This window comes from Silene latifolia, chromosome 3, assembly GCF_048544455.1.
Source record: "Silene latifolia isolate original U9 population chromosome 3, ASM4854445v1, whole genome shotgun sequence".
In the NCBI taxonomy this organism is placed as follows: Eukaryota; Viridiplantae; Streptophyta; class Magnoliopsida; order Caryophyllales; family Caryophyllaceae; genus Silene; species Silene latifolia.
In genome coordinates this window covers 3435385-3454722 of record NC_133528.1, presented here as the reverse complement: position 1 = coordinate 3454722, position 19338 = coordinate 3435385, and the positions used below count along the sequence as shown (strand labels likewise).

The 19338-nt window shown below is 39.3% G+C and overlaps 3 protein-coding genes across 3 annotated transcripts; 2 read left to right on the top strand and 1 right to left on the bottom strand.

Annotated features, from left to right (window-relative positions):
• Positions 1-1769: 1769 nt before the first annotated feature.
• On the top strand, positions 1770-5731 carry LOC141646518 (uncharacterized). The gene is made up of 5 exons (XM_074454390.1): positions 1770-1964; positions 2515-2726; positions 2873-3932; positions 4021-4602; positions 5132-5731. The coding sequence occupies exons 1-5, from the start codon at positions 1770-1772 to the stop codon at positions 5729-5731; spliced, it is 2649 nt and encodes an 882-aa protein (XP_074310491.1).
• Positions 5732-11524: 5793 nt separating this feature from the next.
• Positions 11525-12220, top strand: LOC141646517 (uncharacterized). Its single transcript, XM_074454389.1, has one exon. The coding sequence runs from the start codon at positions 11525-11527 to the stop codon at positions 12218-12220; it is 696 nt and encodes a 231-aa protein (XP_074310490.1).
• Positions 12221-12397: 177 nt separating this feature from the next.
• On the bottom strand, positions 12398-15336 carry LOC141646788 (putative serine/threonine-protein kinase WNK11). Its single transcript, XM_074454739.1, has 3 exons — positions 15184-15336; positions 14094-14609; positions 12398-13073 (listed from the first exon to the last, which is right to left on the bottom strand). Exons 1-3 carry the CDS (start codon positions 15271-15273, stop codon positions 12687-12689), a joined length of 993 nt encoding a protein of 330 aa, XP_074310840.1. The 5' UTR covers positions 15274-15336; the 3' UTR covers positions 12398-12686.
• Between the last annotated feature and the right edge of the window lie 4002 nt (positions 15337-19338).

Below are 19338 nucleotides of genomic sequence, written 5' to 3'. Positions count from 1 at the left end.
GTATTGCATGTGCCCGGGGGGATTCAACCCCTCGTCACCAAAAAAAAATAAAAAAAAATAAATAGTGGTTCTTAGTCTTACGGTGAGCACTAAAAATCTAAAATAAAAAGTTCTTTTATTACAAGTTCCAAAATAAGAACTTGGTTGTTCATACATGGGAATTTGAGACCGAGAAGCCTACTTTAAAAAATGTGGAAGACCAATTACTTATTTTTTATTTTTTTTATTTAAGAACTTTATATAAATGTCATATATTGTGGGTAAAAGTTCTTAAACATTGGAATTAATAAAATATGATATGACGTAAGAAAAACTTAATATAAAGTTCTTCTATTGATATTGCTCTTAGAGTCTTAGGTCCCTTTTTTTCAGCTAAAAAAATTAAACTGAATTTAATGAAACTGCACTGAATTGAATGTAGCTGAACTGAACTGAAGTACTCCGTAAAAGTTTGTGAAGAGATGAGCAGATAAGCTGAATTGAAATGAGCTGAAACTAAGTTCCAAATAATAGGATCATACAAGTATAATATGATCTTGTTTAAAATCGTTTTATATTAAAATAATAATAAAAATTTAACGACCTTCCTTTTATTACTGTTTATTATATAAACTGATTGTAAGTAACATTTTTAACTAAGAACTTGTGTTATAGCTATGGCAGAGAGTAGTATAACTGTTCAAGTTATTATAAAGAAAAAACATCTCCATCTAGGGGTAAAGCACTGTTTCGGTGCGGGCCGCGAGAGCGGTACCAAATCGAGGCAAACTCTGAAGACTAGATAGAACCTCATATAACAGGGGTTAAGGTCGGCCAGTGAGACGATAGAGTATAAGGTTGTTACAAATAAGAAAGAGAGATTTGAATTTGAACTTACAGACCACAAAATAACCTTTTCTAACCGATGAACTAAGATATCTTCGATCATATTTTCTTTAGAACCTCAGTCACTTGACTCAAAAATGAAATACCTATAACTGAGAAAATATATAACACGTTTTTTATTTTATTTTATTTTGAATGTCAATCACAAAATAATATAATCACCCTCCTTTTAATGAGACTAATACGAAGTAATACATTTGCAATAATGTAATAACGGAAAGTAAAACATAAAAACAAATTACTCGAGTTAAATTTGATGAAAATGTAATTTAATAAGTAAAAGTCATACCTTATATAAAATACTATATTGCTGAACTATTCCTCAAAAATTTTGCATCATTTTTCAGCCTTAGGTTCGTTTTCTTTATTCTCTAAATTAAATAAATGAGTGAAATTGACATGTATATAACGTGGTTTGCCTCCACGAAGATCTTCCTTTAATTAAGACTTGTATAATGACCAAATCAAAAACATAACTAGCTAGTGCTTATAATTTATCAACTTCAAAGCAAAGATAATTCTTAAATCAACATAACATAAGTAGAGCTCTTATATATAGGACTTCAAAGCTAAGATAAATACATGCCATGCTCTATGTCGATATAATCGAAAAAGCAGATGTCAATTAGCGAAAACGCATAGTGAAGGAGATAGCGAAATTATTGAGCCAGGAGGAGGTGTTTTGGAGACAGAGGTCTAGGGCTCTTTGGCTTTAAGAGGGGGATCGAAACACGAAATTTTCCCCCCAAAAGGCAGGACAACGGAAAAAGCGTAACCATATTGCTATGTTGTTTGATAAAGAGGGGCGTGAGCAAGTAGGGATTTAGGCGATAACAGGGGTGGTTAAGGGGTATTTTGAGGAGTTGTTTACGTCGGGGCAGCCGATGAACTTTGATGAGCTACTTGAGGGTGTGGAGGGGAGAGTGACGGAAGGGATGAATGCTATTTTGAGATGTGATTATAGCGAGGAAGAAGTTCTGATTGCACTCAATCAAATGCGTCCTTTAAAAGCCCCAGGACCCGACGATATGAATGGCCTTTTCTACCAAACATATTGGCATATTGTTGGTAAATCAGTGGTAAGTACTGTTCTGAGTATTTTGAGAGGAGCCCCGTTCCCGCCTGGAACTAATAAGACCCATATCATTTTGATACCAAAGAAAAAGGCACCGGATAAAACGGTTGATTTCAGACCAATTAGCTTGTGCAATGTTATTTATAAATTAGTGTCAAAAGTGTTAGCTAATCGGCTCAAAGTTTTTTTGGGGGAGATTGTGTCGGAAAATCAAAGTGCTTTTACGCCGGGGAAACTGATTACCGATAATATTCTGGTTGCGTCTGAGATGTTCCATCACATGAAAAATTCTAAGAACAAGAATGGGCACATGGCTCTTAAACTGGATATGTCGAAACTCGAAAGCATATGATAGGGTAGAGTGGAGCTTCCTTGAAAGGGTCCTTTTTCGTATGGGTTTCGAGTCCAAATGGGTGGAACGAGTTATGTCATGTGTATCTTCAGTCACCTTTGCTGTGTTGGTGAATGGGAAGCCATCGGAGGAGTTTTGTCCAGGTCGAGGTCTTCGACAAGGGGACCCGTTATCTCATTATCTGTTTATATTGTGTGCACAGGTGCTCTCGAGTTTGTTGCGACGGGCTGTTGAAAGGGCTACGTTGCATGAGATTAAAATTGTGAGTAATGCTCCTATGGTTTCACATTTGTTCTTTGCGGATGATAGTATATTTTTTGTCAAGGCAAAGAGGGAGGAGGCTGCTTGTGTGAAAGCTATACTCGAGAATTATGCTGCGGCGTCGGGTCAATTGGTGAACTATGATAAACCACGGTTAGTTGTAGCCGTGGAACACGCATGGAGGACAGACGCTTGGTGGCCGAGTATCTAGGGGTTCGAATGGTGGAGGAACATGACAAGTACTTGGGCTTACCTACGATCGTGGGGCATTCGAGGAATGTTGTGGCGACGGTGATTAGGTATAAGCTGTGCCAGAAGTTGCAGGGTTGGCGAGGTCAGTTATTTTCGAAGGCCGGTCGGGAAGTATTGATAAAGGCGGTGGCCCAATCAATCCCGACTTATGCTATGAGCGTCTTCAAACTACCAGCTAGCTTTTATGATGAACTAAGATCTATTGTCTCTCGGTTTTGGTGGGGGTCTGCGAATGGGAGGGGTAAGATACCTTGGGTGGCTTGGTCGAAGTTGTGTAAACCAAAGGGCCTTGGGGGTTTGGGTTTTCGAGATTTTAATCACTTTAACATGGCGTTACTAGGTAAGCAAGCGTGGCAATTTCTAATGGAGCGGTCGAGCTTAATGGTGCGAGTTCTAGGTGGAAAATACTGCCCAAATGGGAACTTTTTACGGGCTAAATTGGGTAATAACCCAAGCTATACTTGGAGGGGAATATGGGAGGCGAGAGAGGTGATTAGGCTAGGGATTAGGAGGCGTGTAGGCGATGGTTTGAGCACGTGTGTTTGGACTAACCCTTGGATTCCGGGCACGCAGACGAGGATGTTTCTTTCTCCAAGAAGGGATGCGGATGTGGGAATGATGGTAGCTAACTTGTGGACGGCGGATGGTAAGGACTGGGACTCGAGTAAGGTACGTCGTTTTTTCCTTCCGTTTGAACATAACAGGATCTTTAGTATGCGGATTATTAGTACTAAACCGATGGATGCGTGGACCTGGGATTTCGAGAAAGATGGGGAATACTCGGTGAAGTCGGCTTACAAATTGCTTACCAAAGACGGTGTGGATGTAGTGTGCTCGTCGGATTTAACGAAGGAAAAAGCCCTGTGGAATAGTATTTGGAAGGCAAATGTGAACCCGAAAGTGAAGGTGTTCATGTGGCAATTTTGTAACGATGCCATTGCTACTAGACGTAACCTTGCATCTCGTATTCGATCTATGGATGTCGGATGTCCTAGTTGCGGCAGCGAGGTGGAGACTAGTCTCCATCTTGTTAGGGGCTATGGTTGGGTGGGCGGGATGTGGGATAGATTGGGTATTGAAGTAAAGGCGATGGATGGGTATGAGCGGGTGAGGGAGTGGGTGGAGGAAGTGTGGAAGGAGGTGGGGGGGGGGTGAGATAAATTTATTCATGTTGGGGTGTTGGTCTATATGGGAGGCGAGAAATAGATGGGTGTTCGAAAATGAGAAAGTCGATGGGGCAAGAGTGGCGAGGAGGGTGGAGAGCCTTCGAAGAGATATGATGGGCTATGGCGATGATGGGGAGAAGTATAAGAGTCGTGGCGCTGATAAGAGGATGCGGAGGTCGGGTAAGGTGAGTGTGGCAGAGGTTAGGAGATGGTCGAAACCGGGGAAAAGGGTCGTTAAGCTTAACGTGGATGCAGGTACTAAGGACGGATGTGGGACGGGTATGGTTTGTAGGGGTAGTGATGGGGAGGTGATATGGGGGAGTTCGGAGATGAGACGTGAGGAGCTGGAGCCACGAGTAGCGGAAGCGGTTGCGGTTTTGGAAGGAGTGAAGGAGGCGAGGCGGCGTGGTGTAGCGAGACTGATTGTCGAAAGCGATTGCAAAGTGCTTATTGATGCGTTGAAGACTGGAGCGAAGGGCCGGAGTGATTTTCATTTAGTTCTTGTTGACATTTTATCTATTTGTAGCGAGTTTAATTTCATTTCGTGGTCTTTTGTTGGTATGAATTGTAATAGTGTGGCGCATGTGCTTGCTCATGTTGAGTCGGCTCGTGTAGGTAGAAAACTTTGGAGCGATGATTTTCCGAGGCATATCGATGATATTGTTATTGTTGAGCGTGATTATATGAATAAACCCGTTTCTCGGGATTTCAAAAAAAAAAAAAAAATTAACGGTAAATGGTAAATAGAGGTAAGGCCGGACACCAAACCTAGTGGACCAAAAACCCCCAACACTCTCAACTCTAGCCGAGCCTTGAAGCTCTCATAAGTCATAACACCATTCGTAATTCTCAACCGGCAACACTATTGTCGTTCATCGTCTTTCTCTCAAAAGTGGGGGCGTAGGGTTTGTTCAAAACTGATCTAACTGAAGGTATTCTCTTCATCGATTTTTCTCTTCTTTATCTTAATCGATTTTGTTTAAACCCCTAGTTGTTATCATATTTCTCTGATGATTGATTTTATTTTGTAAGTTTTAGTTAATTGTTATCATATTTCTATGATGATTGATTTTATTTTGTAAGTTTTAGTTAATTGTTATCATATTTCTCTAATGATTGATTTCATTTTGTAAGTTTTAGTTATACCGGAAAATGATGTTGAGGAGAGTTGCTCCTGCTGTATTGAAACATACTAGCTTAATTGTTGAGGGTAAAACTAGTCTGGGTTTCTGGAATTCGGCATTTTGCAGGAATTTGAGTGGAGCCTCCGGAGAAAGTGTAAAGGAGTGCAAAGTGGAAGAGTGCTCAGATGTGTCATCTAGAGGAGAGGTAGAGGAGGAGAAAGTCGATGCCGGATTTGATGTCTATTTGGGTTTCTGGAATTCGACATTTTGCTGGAATTTGAGTGGAGCCTCCGAAGAAGGTGTAAAGGAGTGCAAAGTGGAGGAGTGCTCAGATGTGTCATTTGTAAGAGAGGTAGAGGAGGGGAAAGTCGATGCGGGATTTGATGACGACTATCTGGGTTTATGGATTTCGACATTTTGCAGAAATTTGAGTGGAGCCTCCGGAAAAGGTGTAAAGGAGTGCAAAGTGGAGGAGTGCTCAGATGTGTCATTTGGAGGAGAGGTAGAGCAGGGGAAAGTAGATGTGGGATTTGATGACTACCGTATGGATGTTGACTTCACTTTCCGCCATGAGGGCAAGCCAGCGACGGGCATTGCTAACGTCGTCGCGTACTGATGCGTGCCTATTCCATACATTTACTTTACTGATTTGCACGCATTTTTATGCTTATTTAGCAGCGACTAGCTACTATTCTCCCATGAATCGACTACTTTGGGCCGTGTTGTGTTTTATGCAGGTTATAAGCTCGAGTATGTGCAAATAAGCTAAAACCCATCACGAAATCTTGAAATCTTGGTCTTGATGGAAATAAGCTTGGAAATCATCCTTTTGGAGTACTTAGTGATGTAAAGAAGCTTAGCGAGCAAAAGAAATGCTTCACATTACTAGTGCCTACTTTGAAGAGCCATAACTCGAGTTCTACAAATGATAATCAAGTGATTCTAATTGGAGGTGAAAACTTATCTTCTTAGCTTTCCAACGCCACCAAAAACGCTTTATTTTCCCAAGTAACGAAGAAATGGCGGCCATTTGAAATTCAGTGCGCGTTGCATAAAATGCGCGCTGAAGAAAAGTCGATCGACTGGTCTCTGTAGTCGATCGACTTTTTGCTAACTGGAGACCTGACGCTTGTTCTATTTAGTCGATCGATTGGAATTTTGGTCGATCGACTATTTTACTTACCAGGCCGTGCTTGCTTTAACTTGTTAATTCGGCCCATTAGTTGTTTAGTTAATAATTATCAGCTATTCCTAGACCTGGCAAACAGATCGGGTCGTGTCGGGTTCGTGTTCGTGTCACATGTAAACGGGTCACAAACCTTCCAACCCAAACCCGACCCAATTAAATCTCGTGCCGTGTTCGTGTCGACCCACTTACATAAATGGGTCATCAAGCCTCAACCCTAACCCGTTAATTTCGTGTCGGGCTCGTGTCGTGTTTTCGTGTCATGCCCATATTTGGAAAGTTTTAGTATATTTATGTGACGGAGAATCAAGAAAAATTCGGATTAATTTAGTAAACAGGTGATTCGTGTTGGGTTCGTGTTTAGAGAGCTCAAACCCAACCCAACCCAATTAATTATCGTGTCATGTTCGTGTCGACCCACTTACATAAATGGGCCATTAAGCCTCAACCCAAACCCATTAATTTCGTGTCGGGTTCGTATCGTGTTTTCGTGTCGTGTCATTATTTGCCAGCTCTAGCTATTCCTATATAAAACAAAGTTGAGAACTTTATTAGGGGATCTTTTCACTTTTGCAAAAACTAGTACTACGTTACTGTGATCTCTCAATTTCGGATCTAAACTTGTAATTCCTTTCCTTTCACTTTGGGTAATCTTTATTGTTCTTTGTTCATCTGCTTTATTTTTATTATTGTTCTTTTACTGTTCTTGTTAATTCCGTTTTATGCCAATTGAATATTTATTTAATTCCATCATGCAATCTTTAGTTCTCTTTTCTATTTTGATTGTTGTTATTCATTTAATTATGAGTAGCTAATTCTCTTGTGCTAGAATTTAGGGGATTCGCAGTTGTATGATGATATTATGTTAGGTTATTAGGTTTAGCAATTTACTCCGTCTGAATTGTTAATCGTAGCATCTTATAGCGGTTGATTAATTAAGTGTACGTAATTAATTGACCTTCTTGTTAAACCTTGACCTGGATCGAGAGATTGGAAAGGGCGAAGACTTGCTATGAACAATAGGATAATCTAATTAGGGCGGGAGCTACATTAGAATTCTAGGGCGAATAGTGGACCAAGAGGACCTGTTCAGTACCCTTCATACCGTTTATTGCTGACCGTTGACTTTACCTTAGATCGTTGTAGACCGTGGTGAACCGACCATCCTAGCTGTTTCTCTCTTTTATTGAAATCGTTTTTAATTTACTTTATTTTGTTTGCTAACTTAGTTAATAGACAAACCCATTTCAAACCCATTTCAAACCCCCAACTTTGTGACTCAGTCGGACTTGAATTGACAAATTAGATTGCAAATAGCCTTCGTGTGGATACGATCCCGACGTCCTTGCTACATTAGTTTAGGCCAGTTGGTTTATTTTTGGTAGGTATACGATTAGCCTGTCACATACGACAAAAGGCGTTATGTCATGGCTCTAGTCTCACGAGCATTATTTGCTAGGGACACATCTCATGGCGAGATAGCCTGTGTTGTTTTAGGTATTGGTGTCGCTCTCAAGTTGAAAGTCTTTCCCTTTAAGGTGTATAACGACAGTTCAACTGTTGTAAACGCTCTCATAGGGAAAGGAGTCATAGACGAACATTATTCCAATTTAGTGAAGAGAGTTCATGATTTGGTCATGTATACCGACTTTAAGCCTAAGGATGTGATCCACCATGTAGGCCGTGACAGTACAACAAACTGAACCCTGCGCCACGAATTATGCCACAAGAATTTATAATTCGTGGCTAAATTTTGTTTAACCACGGGAAAAATTTCATTCATTATTTTGGAAAAAATTTATGCCACGGGACAACTTTTCCCGTGTCAAAAAGTCAACTGCGCCACGATTTTGGCTACGGCCGTGGCTAATAGTCATTCTTGCCACGAACTATGTCATATCCGTGGCGAAATTATATTTAGCCACAAATCATTCCGTGGCAAATGCTTTTTTAGCCACGACTTACATTTGTCCATAGCAACATATTTGCTTAGCCACGAAACTAGTAACAAACACCCGTGCCGAAATTTTTTTTCAGAATTGAATAAACATGTTTCATGTTTAGGTAAACTTGAAAATTGCATTTTTGGTAAAAAAAAATACAAAAGGTGAATGGAACTCAATCAAATATAGATAATATGAAAATAAATTTAAATATAAAATCTTGAAAATATTTAGAATAATTTAATAAATATTCGGTATTCTTTTATTTAGCTTAGTAAGAAAGTTAAAACTTTTATAGTATCATACACAAGTAAAGAAAGTTATTATCGTCTTAAATTTTGATTTTCTTACAAATCAGAATATTTTTATGTGGATTTTTCATATTATCGACAATTTAATAAATTAATCTGAATATATAATTCTGTTTATTAAAGTCGTGAATTTCTCGTAAATTGTTTTATCTATTTTTTGTTAAAAACTTCATAATATTGTATAATATTATTAAAAGATCACATCACATTTTTAAAAAAATAGTATATCAAATTAATTAAGTAACTTATTATCACCTATCATTGAGAAGTCTAAAGCTAATATATTGTCAAACTTTTCATTCCAAAATTCATTTATAACTTTATTTGTAAGATATTTATAGAAAAACTTGAATTTGAGATAAAATTTAACTTAGTAGTGTGACTATACCCAACCCGCTGACAACTTGGGCAAGTTTTACAAATCTCGCGAGCTTAAGAAGAAGTATGCTGAAAAGTGTTGGACAATCTTTGTTGGGTCATTATCTCTTGACGAGATAGTTGTTTGTGAAGGTCACAAGAAGAGATACAGTACCAGTACTCACAGTACAAACTCTCCATCGACTCAAGACTGTGTGAGATTTTTTTAGGGTTCTTTTGAGGGTCTTAATTGGGTTCCAAAGCCAGGGTTTGTATGCAAAAGTGATAAAACTGTTGCTCGTTATTACGGTAAACCTTTTTGTCATACAATGTCCGGAAGACGCCCAGCTCTTCCGTGGGCCAGTCCAAACACACGTGCTCAAACCATCGCCTACACGCCTCATAATCCCTAGCCTAATCACCTCGCTCGCCTCCCATATTCCCCTCCAAGTATAGCTTGGGTTATTACCCAATTCAGCCCGCAAAAAGTTCTCATTTGGGCAGTATTTTCCACCTAGAACTCGCACCATTAAGCTCGACCGCTTCGTAAGAAATCACCACGCTTGGTTACTTAGTAACGCCATGTTAAAGTGATGAAAATCTCGAAAACCCAAACCCCCAAGGCCCTTTGGTTTACACAACTTCGACCAAAGCCACCCAAGGTATCTTACCCCTCCCATTCGCAGACCCCCGCCAAAACCGAGAGACACTAGATCTTAGTTCATCACAAAAGCTAGATGGTAGTTTGAAGACGCTCATAGCATAATTCGGGATTGATTGGGCCACCGCCTTTATCAATACTTCTCGACCGACCTTCGAAAATAACTGACCCCGCGCCAACCCTGCAACTTGTTGCACAGCTTATCCCTAATCACCGTTGCCACAACCTTCCTCGAATGCCCCATGATCGTAGGTAAGCCCAAGTACTTATCATGTTCCTCCACCATTCGAACCCCTAGACACTCGGCCACCAAGCTTCTGTCCTCCATGCGTGTTCCACGGCTACAACTAACCGTGGTTTTGTCATAGTTCACCAATTGACCCGGCGCCACAGCATAATCCTCGAGTATAGCTTTCACACCATCAGCCTCCTCCCTCTTTGCCTTGACAAAAAATATACTATTATCTGCAAAGAACAAATGTGAAACCATAGGAGCATTACTCGTAATTTTAATCCCATGCAACGTACCCATTTCAACAGCCCGTCGCAACAAACTCGAGAGCACCTCTGCACACAATATAAACAGATAAGGGGATAACGGGTCCCCTTGTCGAAGACCTCGACCTGGACAAAACTCCTCCGATGGCTTCCCATTCACCAACACAGCAAAGGTGACTGAAGATACACATGACATAACTCGTTCCACCCATTTGGACTCGAAACCCATACGAAAAAGGACCCTTTCAAGGAAGCTCCACTCTACCCTATCATATGCTTTCGACATATCCAGTTTAAGAGTTATGTGCCCATTCTTGTTCTTAGAATTTTTCATGTGATGGAACATCTCAAACGCAACCAGAATATTATCGGTAATCAGTCTCCCCGGCGTAAAAGCACTTTGATTTTCCGACACAATCTCTCCCAAAAAACTTTGAGCCGATTAGCCAACACTTTTGACACTAATTTATAGATAACATTGCACAAGCTAATTGGTCTGAAATCAACCATTTTATCTGGTGCCTTTTTCTTTGGTATCAAAACGATATGGGTCTTATTAATTCCAGCCGGGAACGGGGCTCCTCTCAAAATACTCAGAACAGTACTTACCACTGATTTACCGACAATATGCCAATATGTTTGATAGAAAAGGCCATTCATACCGTCGGGTCCTGGGGCTTTTAAAGGATGCATTTGATTGAGTGCATTCAGAACTTCTTCATCGCTATAATCTCATATCAAAATAGCATTCATCCCTTCCGTCACTCTCCCCTCCACACCCTCAAGCAGCTCATCAAAGTTCACCGGCTGCCCCGACGTAAACAGCTCCTCAAAATACCCCTTAGCCACCCCTGTTATTGCCTATATCCTTACTTGCTCATGCCCCTCTTTATCAAACAACATAGCAATATGGTTACGCTTTTTCCGTTGTCCTGCCTTTTGGTGAAAATATTTCGTGTTTCGATCTCCCTCTTAAAGCCAAAGAGCCCTAGACCTCTGTCTCCAAAACACCTCCTCCTGGCTCAATAATTTCGCAATCTCCTTCACTATGCGTTTCCGCTCCTACCCTTCAAATTTCGACCTACAAATTGTTTACCAAAGACGGTGTGGATGAAGTGTGCTCGTCGGATTTAACGAAGGAAAAAGCGTCGTGGAATAGTATTTGGATGGCAAATGTGATCCTAAAAGTGAAGGTGTTCATGTGGCAATTTTGTAACGATGTCATTGCTAGTAGACGTAACCTTGCATCTCGTATTCGGTCTATGGATGTCGGTTGTCCTATTTGCGGCAGCGAGGTGGAGACTAGTCTCCATCTTGTTCGGGGCTGTGGTTGTGTGGGCGGGATTTGGGATAGGTTGGGTATTGAAGTAAAGGTGATGGATGGTATGAGCGGGTGAGGGAGTGGGTGAAGGAAGTGTGGAGGGAGCTGGTGGGGAGTGAGATAGATTTACTCATGCTGGGGTGTTGGGCTATATGGGAGGCGAGAAATAGATGGGTGTTCGAAAATGAGAAAGTCGATGGGGCAAGAGTGGCGAGGAGGGTAGAGAGCCTTCGAAGAGAGATGATGGGCTATAAGGATGGTGGGGAAAAGAATATGAGTGGTGGCGTTGATAAGGGGGTGCGGAGGTCAGGGAAGGGGAGTGTGGCAAAGGTTAGGAGATGGTCGAAACCGGGGGAAGGGGTCGTTAAGCTTAACGTGGATGCAGGTACGAAGGACGGATGGGGGACGGGTTTGGGTATGGTTTGTAGGGGTAGTGATAGGGAGGTGATATGGGGGAGTTCGGAGATGAGACGTGAGGAGCTGGAGCCACGAGTAGCGGAAGTGGTTGCGGTTTTGGAAGGAGTGAAAGAGGCGAGGCGACGTGGTGTAGCGAGGCTGATTGTCGAAAGCGATTGCAAAGTGCTTATTGATGCGTTGAAGACTGGAGCGAAGGGCCGGAGTGATTTTCATTTAGTTCTTGTTGACATTTTATCTATTTGTAGCGAGTTTAATTTCATTTCGTGGTCTTTTGTTGGTAGGAATTGTAATAGTGTGGCGCATGCGCTTGCTCATGTTGAGTCGGCTGGTGTAGGTAGGAAAATTTGGAGCGATGATTTGCCGAGGCATATCGCTGATATTGTTATTGTTGAACGTGATTATATGAATTAACCCGTTTCTCGGGATTTCAAAAAAAAAAATATTATTATGAGAGGTAATACTCATTACCTGGTTCAAACCTCGTCTCGAGATACCAAACTAAAAGTTGGAACGATCTAGTTATAGACTTAAAGCTTAGTTTTCTTATATGTATCAAAAACAAAAAACGATTTACAATCAAGTCGAGTATTTATTCACACAAATAAAAAATTATTTAAATAAAACGATAATGAACAAGAATTTGTATTCGACGACAAGTATACGTCAAATATAAATCTAATCATGAAAATCCCTATTTACATTTCATAAAAGATACAAAAAAAATGTCTAAAAAATTCACCACTCCAAAGTCAAGTGATTTGGTTAACTTTGAAGAACAACTTAGATCAACAAACATAATAATTGTTTTTATCAAACCTTCACCTAAAATCAAAAGGTCAATCCCATCTACTTGCACAAAAAAAAAAAAAAAAAAATATTAATCGTCGTCGTTTTCGTCGTCATCAATAACGGAAGCAAAGAAAGGATCAGCCAAGAGTTCCGAGGCAGAAGGCCTAGCACGAGGCTTAGCGAGACACTTCTCAATAAAATCCTTTACCTCTGTATCCGCAATCTTCTTAAGGCTCTCAGGTCGAACCCCTTCGGAAACTTTCTTGTAAATCCTAGCAACATTTTCACATTCACTATACGGTATTTCCATTGTCACCATTTCGAGTACACACATTCCAAAGGCGTAAATGTCAACCATTTCGGTGTAGTCCTCTTCGTAGAGCTCTGGTGCCATGAACTCTGGCGTGCCCACAATTGTGTGTGCTACATGGCTCTTTCCTACTACGGCTGCTAGACCCAAATCACCGATCTTTACCTAATATATATGTAATGGTTGAGCAATATTCACAAATTTGTAACTTTGATGGAAATCACAAAATCTACCAATTTTGGTAGTAAATTAAATTAAATAGACATAATCACATGAATATCACATATCTTACTAATGTAGGTAATTTATATTCTATAATTACATTCCAATAGGTCGCAAATATACGTGATAGCTAGCAAATTAGCCAGATTGATCAGTAAGTGGATTACTACCATCAGTTTTATAGTTTTTGAGTTTGTTTTACTATAAAGTTTCCGAGTCATTCAATAAAACATTAAACTCAAAAAATTACAATAAAACTCAAAAATATTACATACTCCCTCCTACTCGGAATAACTGTCCCATTTGCCATTTCCGTCTACTCACATAAGTGTCTCATTTACCATATTTGGACAGGTTTAATTACTTTCCTACTCTTGGATATTTTCTTTATTTACGACCCCAACCACCCCTAACCCATCCTCCTAGTAAACTTTTCATTATTTAACTCTCCTATTATATTAATCTTACCCCTATACAATAATTTTCATTATTTAACTCTATTCCTTAATTTCCGTGCCATTGTCCAAATGGGACAGTTATTCCGAATAGGAGGGAATACAAACTTAATTAAATTTGAGTTTTGACGGAAAAAAAATAAAATTTAACTTATAAACTTTAATAATCTCAGAAATAATACACATATACTCAAAAACAGTTAAAATTTTTGAGGTAATAAGCTCAGAAAAAATACACATATACTCAAAAACAAGTAAAATTTGAAGTAATATATCCGATGTACGTTCCGTTTTCTCCAGATTGATCCCACAAAAGTTTAAACCTCCGACTAGCTAATGTTTTACTAGAACTCGATCGAGTCGACCTATTTGTACATTAAATTTCAAGTACAATAATAAGATTATATTGTTATGTCCCAATCATTCATTTAACTTTAATTAAAATATTCAGCACAAAGAACATAAAAGGTGAACAAATAAACGAGACGAGAGATGAGAGATGAATTACCTGACCAGTATGACCATTGACAAAAACATTGCTGCAATTAAGATCTCTATGAATAATACAAGGCTCCGAATTATGCAAATATTCCAAACCCTTCAAAATCTGCTTAGACCATTTCTTCAAAGCCTTCAAAGAAACATGTCTATGTTTTTTCCTATACTCCCTTAAATTTCCGGACGTACACGCTTCTGTAATGAAATTTAAGGTATTGTGTACCTTATCTTCCCAAACACTATACAACACAATTATATTTTTGTTCTTCAATTTCCTAAGTAGCCTTACCTCACAAAATAACCTACCTATCATAGTCTTATCATCAAGGAATTGTTTCAATTTTACTTGGTTCCATGCTACTTCTATACCATCTTCTTGATCAAATGCCCTATACACCTTTTTCACCGCCCCCGCCCCGAGAAGTTCTTTATATCGCCCGTAACGACCCGTGGGGTCCACCTCTACGAATGGCTCTGAGTCGGGATCGTCCGGTGGTGGGTCCGAGTCCGCTTCCTCAATTGGCATCTATGGATTAATTAATGAAATAATAATACATTAATAAAATCGTGAGGATGATACTCATGACCTGGGTTTGGATCCTGACTCGAGAATTGGGTGCATGAAAAAAACTTGGAATTTTCAAAGTAAAAGTGACTGCCATTAAAGAAAACTTTACATTTTATTTTATCACATTGAATTTATCAATAAATTTTTTTAAAAAAAAACTACATTTAATAAATCAAACAAGAACATTAAAAAAAATCAAACAAAAACCTAAAATAAGGAGAAATAATAGCTAAAAGTCATAAACCCTATTCAATGTATCCATTAATATTGCATCAAATTAATAACAATTAACAAATAAACAATGTTGCACCAATGTTGCACCACCACATTAATTACTCCGTCATATTTTCTCCATCTCGGTCATTTGTTCAAATTTTTTGAAATTCCCGTCACAGGAAAAAAACAATAAAACTAAATAATTGACCGAAACAGAGGGAATATCAATAACTAAATGATTGACGGATTATAATTATAAAAAAACTAAAATAAACTGAAACGAAAATGTAAAGAGAGGGGAAGAAAGAAAACTTACGTTGGATGAGGAGGGAAGAGAATCAGCAGAGGAAAAACAAAGGGATTTAAGGAAGGATAAAGAACATAAGTAATCACATGAGAAGTGCATAGGGTTTTTTCTAGGATTTCTTATTTATACTACTTATCTAATTACACTATTCATTTGAGTTAGGTTAGATAAAGTGTTTTTTTTTAAAAAAAAAAAAATTATAGTTTAAAATTATAATTATAATATTAAATGGTTAATTTTGGAATGAAATAAAAGGGAGAAAATAGGGAGAATATAATTTATGCTAATCAACAAGGAAATAAATATATTCTAATTTTAATATATTTTAATTTAATATTTAAATATAAAATGTCAATGGGAGTTTTTTTTGAGGAATTGACTTCTATGCCCTTGAGATGTGGAGGGTAAATGAAGTGAATAATGTGTATATTAGGGTATTGTGACATTTGGTAGAGGGCTCTTTGGTAAATTTAAGTATGAGGTTGGTGAGAATTGTCTTTCCAGAGAGAGTACAGGTTGGTCGATGGTATTGGTAGGTTGACAATTACAAAGAGTAGGGTTTGATTTACACTTTCAATTTTTGTGTCTACAAAAGGTATTTTTTAATTAGTTTTGGATTGAATTAGCTTATTGATGAAATGAATCTGGCTTTAAAATCATTCTTTGGAGCTTTCTTGATTTGTTAGAGTTAAATCTTCTATTTTGAGACACTTGGATGGAAGAGAATCGAGTTGATTACGAACTCATCAATTCACGGACTATACAGCCAGTTGTATATGTTGTACGGTGTAAAATCTGAGTTTTGTGATAAAGTATTCGAGCTTTATGTTAAAAAATATGAGCTTTATTAGAAAGTATTGAGTTCATCCATTTGCACATTAAAAACATGAACTTTGAATTAGCTCAGAAAAAATACATATAATGTCAGATTCTTATACATTGGTTGTAACTGGTTGTATAATCCTATTTGTGTGAACCCATAGAGTCATAGACTTTGGTTTGAAAACAGAATTTATCTGTACTGGAAAATCGGAGAATGATGCCAATAATAAAAAGCATAAGATGTACGTAGTTTAGTTTTTACATTGAACTTAGCTGAGTTAAATTAAATTAATTTGAACTAATTTAATATAAACATAACCAATTAATAGACTTGAACAACATTAAACATTGTTCTCTAAAATACATTAAACATTTGAACTAAACTTATAAAAACTGCAATCAATTTCAAAAGAGCAAAACCTAGGTTTGGTCATGCTAGAACCATTATGGCTTGCTTGCCATCATTTAATTTGAACTTCACTAGCTAGTTAAAATTACGGTTTTTCTAACGTGTGTTCTAAGACACACATTAATAACTTAGATGTGAAAACATTTTTTAAGGGAAAATAGGGAAACATTTATAAGATAAATGAGATATTCAAGGATGAGCTCATTATTACCATAATTAGTGATAATATCTTGCAAATGCTTCCACTTATATATAAGTTATTAAAGTGTGTCTTGGCCTTAAGACACACGTTAGAAAACCGATTAAACCAACTCGGCTATATTTCCAATATATTTTTTTCATAATGCAGTATAATTAGGGGACTTATTTTCCTTTTTTAATACTATATATATTTGGAGATACTACGTGTGGATGGTGCTAACAATTAGCCTTAAAAACATGATTAAGAGACTATTTTATTTGTTAGTTGGTTGCCCAAGTTTCTACGGGGCACTTGTGGTATTATTGTCTTATTGACCTTAGCTTGGATTTCATAAACAAAATATTTGCTCTTTATGTTATTTGATAGTACCAAGTTATTTCAAAGCTATTTCAAAGTTTCAATTAATGCCATGGAATTTAAGTTACTTCAAACCTCAAAGTAGCCAAAAACCATTTTTAAAGAATAAGTTTTTAACTAATTGTCATGAAATCTGATAAGTTAATAATTTTATATTTGAAACCAAGTAGACTTGTTAATTCGGTCTTTTTTATGTTTTTTCTTAAAGAGACCATGTTCATTTCTTCATTGCCTTGTAGATCAATTAGGGCCCCATCATTGACCGATTTTGGAGTTGTGCAACCCTAAGCTGATATTTAAGCTCCTCCTATAGAATAATTTCACATTTAAAAATCGTTTTGTTATGTTACTAAATCATGAATAGTGTCAAGATTCTCAATGTTACTGTTCCGGGCGTAATTCCAGAGCAGATATTCGTTACCACCCGTTGCTTGTAGAATGATGTCTTTGGTTGAATCCTTCTTGTCTTTATCGTTCCTCTCGGCCTCTCCTGCAACAATGAACGAACTGAGGGCTTGGCTTTGTGCCAAGCGTACTCACTCCGACGCTCAAGTCAGTAACTTAGGGGATAAGTTGTTCTTTGGCTAAATGTATATTGTAGAGAGAGAGGGAAGATTATACCAGATGAATAGTGTTTCTTAGGTTAAGTTGTGGATACTTTCCTCAATGAAGGTTGAGGAGTATTTATAGACTTTCACCTTTTGTCACGTAGTGGCCAAGTGGCCAAGTGGCTAGCGGTGGAAAAGACCGATCTACCCCTCGGCCGAGGGACCTATGGCAGGCCGGCGGGCCCTGTTGACTCACCGCCGAGGGGTCTTGGATGTGAGTACGCGGGTATGTGTCCCATTTGGCGGGTTGTCATGCCGAGACCAGCCGACAGCCGATGGGTCGCATCGGCTAGGTGCATAAGTCGTTGACTTCTTTGTGGATATCTTTGACCTTGCTCAATATGTTGACTTGGTCGGCGGTGCAGAATATGCCCCATCAATTTGCCCCCAGCGTAGTCTATGCCGTGGTATGGGCTCGATGTACGTTTGAGCGTATATTCTGCGCAAGTATTTTGTAAAAAATTTTTCAGATCGGCTTCTTCTGCGGCGGCTTCTTTTACCTCGGCCTGGTCTTTTCTTAGGCCGTACCATATCCCCCCTCCGCATGGATGCGTAAAGGGCATCCGATGTGGAAAAGAAAGTGACGCTGGCCGAGACCAGGGTTGAGAGTGCCGGTTGTTTTTGATTGCCCCTGGCCGGCGCTACTTAGCTTGGTTGATCATGTGGCCGGCGGAGAACAGATGCTTGGGAATTTGTTGAGGAAGGTGAATAGGCGGAGAGATACGAATGGGCGTGTTGAAGACGCTTGGTCACTGTTGCATTGATTGACGTTCGATTTGTTGCAACGATTGACATCCGTGGTTGCATGTCCGACACGTGTCCGCACGCCGATTGGTTGACGCTTCATGGGTCATTCGATTGATTGGTCCTTCTTCATGGGCTTTTCCCTATAAATAGGGCGGTTATCCCGTGAAATTGGCCACCAATTTCATTTTCCAAAATTTTCCTCTCTAAACTTTCAAGGGTTTCATTGTCTTCTAATTTTCAGAGTTGTTACTCCGGCGGGTGTTTTTCTTCAAGGTAAACAAACAAACTTTCCAATTTCTTAACTTTGTAAGTTATTATTGTAAACATGTCTTCTGATGATGCCGGGCCTAGCAAACCGACGCGGGGGGGTTCCCCGTCGCGCCTTGATGAGGAGGAGAAGTTGGACGCCCTCCCGATAAGGCACTCGGGGGCCCTAGGTCTCCTTCTCCGAAGTCGATCCTCGAATTTTGGAGGAATGGGAGGATGACTCTGATGTCGATGATGATGCAGACGATTTTGGTGATGATGTCAAGAGGTTCGTCCCAAAGAGGGGAGGCGAGACGTTATGGATCACGGTGACGTCGTAAGGTACTCGTTGACCGAGCTTGGACCCATAAGTTGGCTAGTTGTTCCGGTGAGACATTTTTCGAGGGCCATTTCTTTTTTGGCAGGGGATACAAGATTGTTATCCCCGAGAAGGGTCGGCCGTCTGTTGCCCTCCGCCGGGCCATACCGGCGTATACATGCGACACTTGGAGTACGGGCTCCGGTTTCATTTGAATGAGTACGTCATGGCCATCATTAAAGCTATGAACGTCGCTGTGGCCCAACTGCATCCGTTGGCCATGAGGACGATAGTCGGCTTTGTGTGGCTTTGTCTCTTCAAGGGAGAGGCCCCGACGATGAATTTATTCCGCCGGCTTCATTATCTCCACCGTCATCTCTCGGCGCGTCGGTTGGTACAAAGTGTGCACACGGAGAAAGGTTATGTCTCTGTTGACAAACTTACTTCTTGCAAA

Bases quoted from the DNA above. Each gene is read 5' to 3' on its own strand.
- LOC141646518 (XM_074454390.1), top strand. From the start codon at position 1,770: ATGAACTTTGATGAGCTACTTGAGGGTGTGGAGGGGAGAGTGACGGAA. The intron at 2,727-2,872 runs GTTAGTTGTAGC...GACGGTGATTAG, and splicing joins GTGAACTATGATAAACCACG to GTATAAGCTGTGCCAGAAGT. The intron at 3,933-4,020 runs GTGAGGGAGTGG...TCTATATGGGAG, and splicing joins CGATGGATGGGTATGAGCGG to GCGAGAAATAGATGGGTGTT.
- LOC141646788 (XM_074454739.1), bottom strand. From the start codon at position 15,273: ATGCACTTCTCATGTGATTACTTATGTTCTTTATCCTTCCTTAAATCC. The intron at 14,610-15,183 runs GTAAGTTTTCTT...ATTAATCCATAG, and splicing joins CTCTTCCCTCCTCATCCAAC to ATGCCAATTGAGGAAGCGGA. The intron at 13,074-14,093 runs GTAATTCATCTC...CATATATATTAG, and splicing joins TCAATGGTCATACTGGTCAG to GTAAAGATCGGTGATTTGGG.
- LOC141646517 (XM_074454389.1), top strand. From the start codon at position 11,525: ATGCTGGGGTGTTGGGCTATATGGGAGGCGAGAAATAGATGGGTGTTC.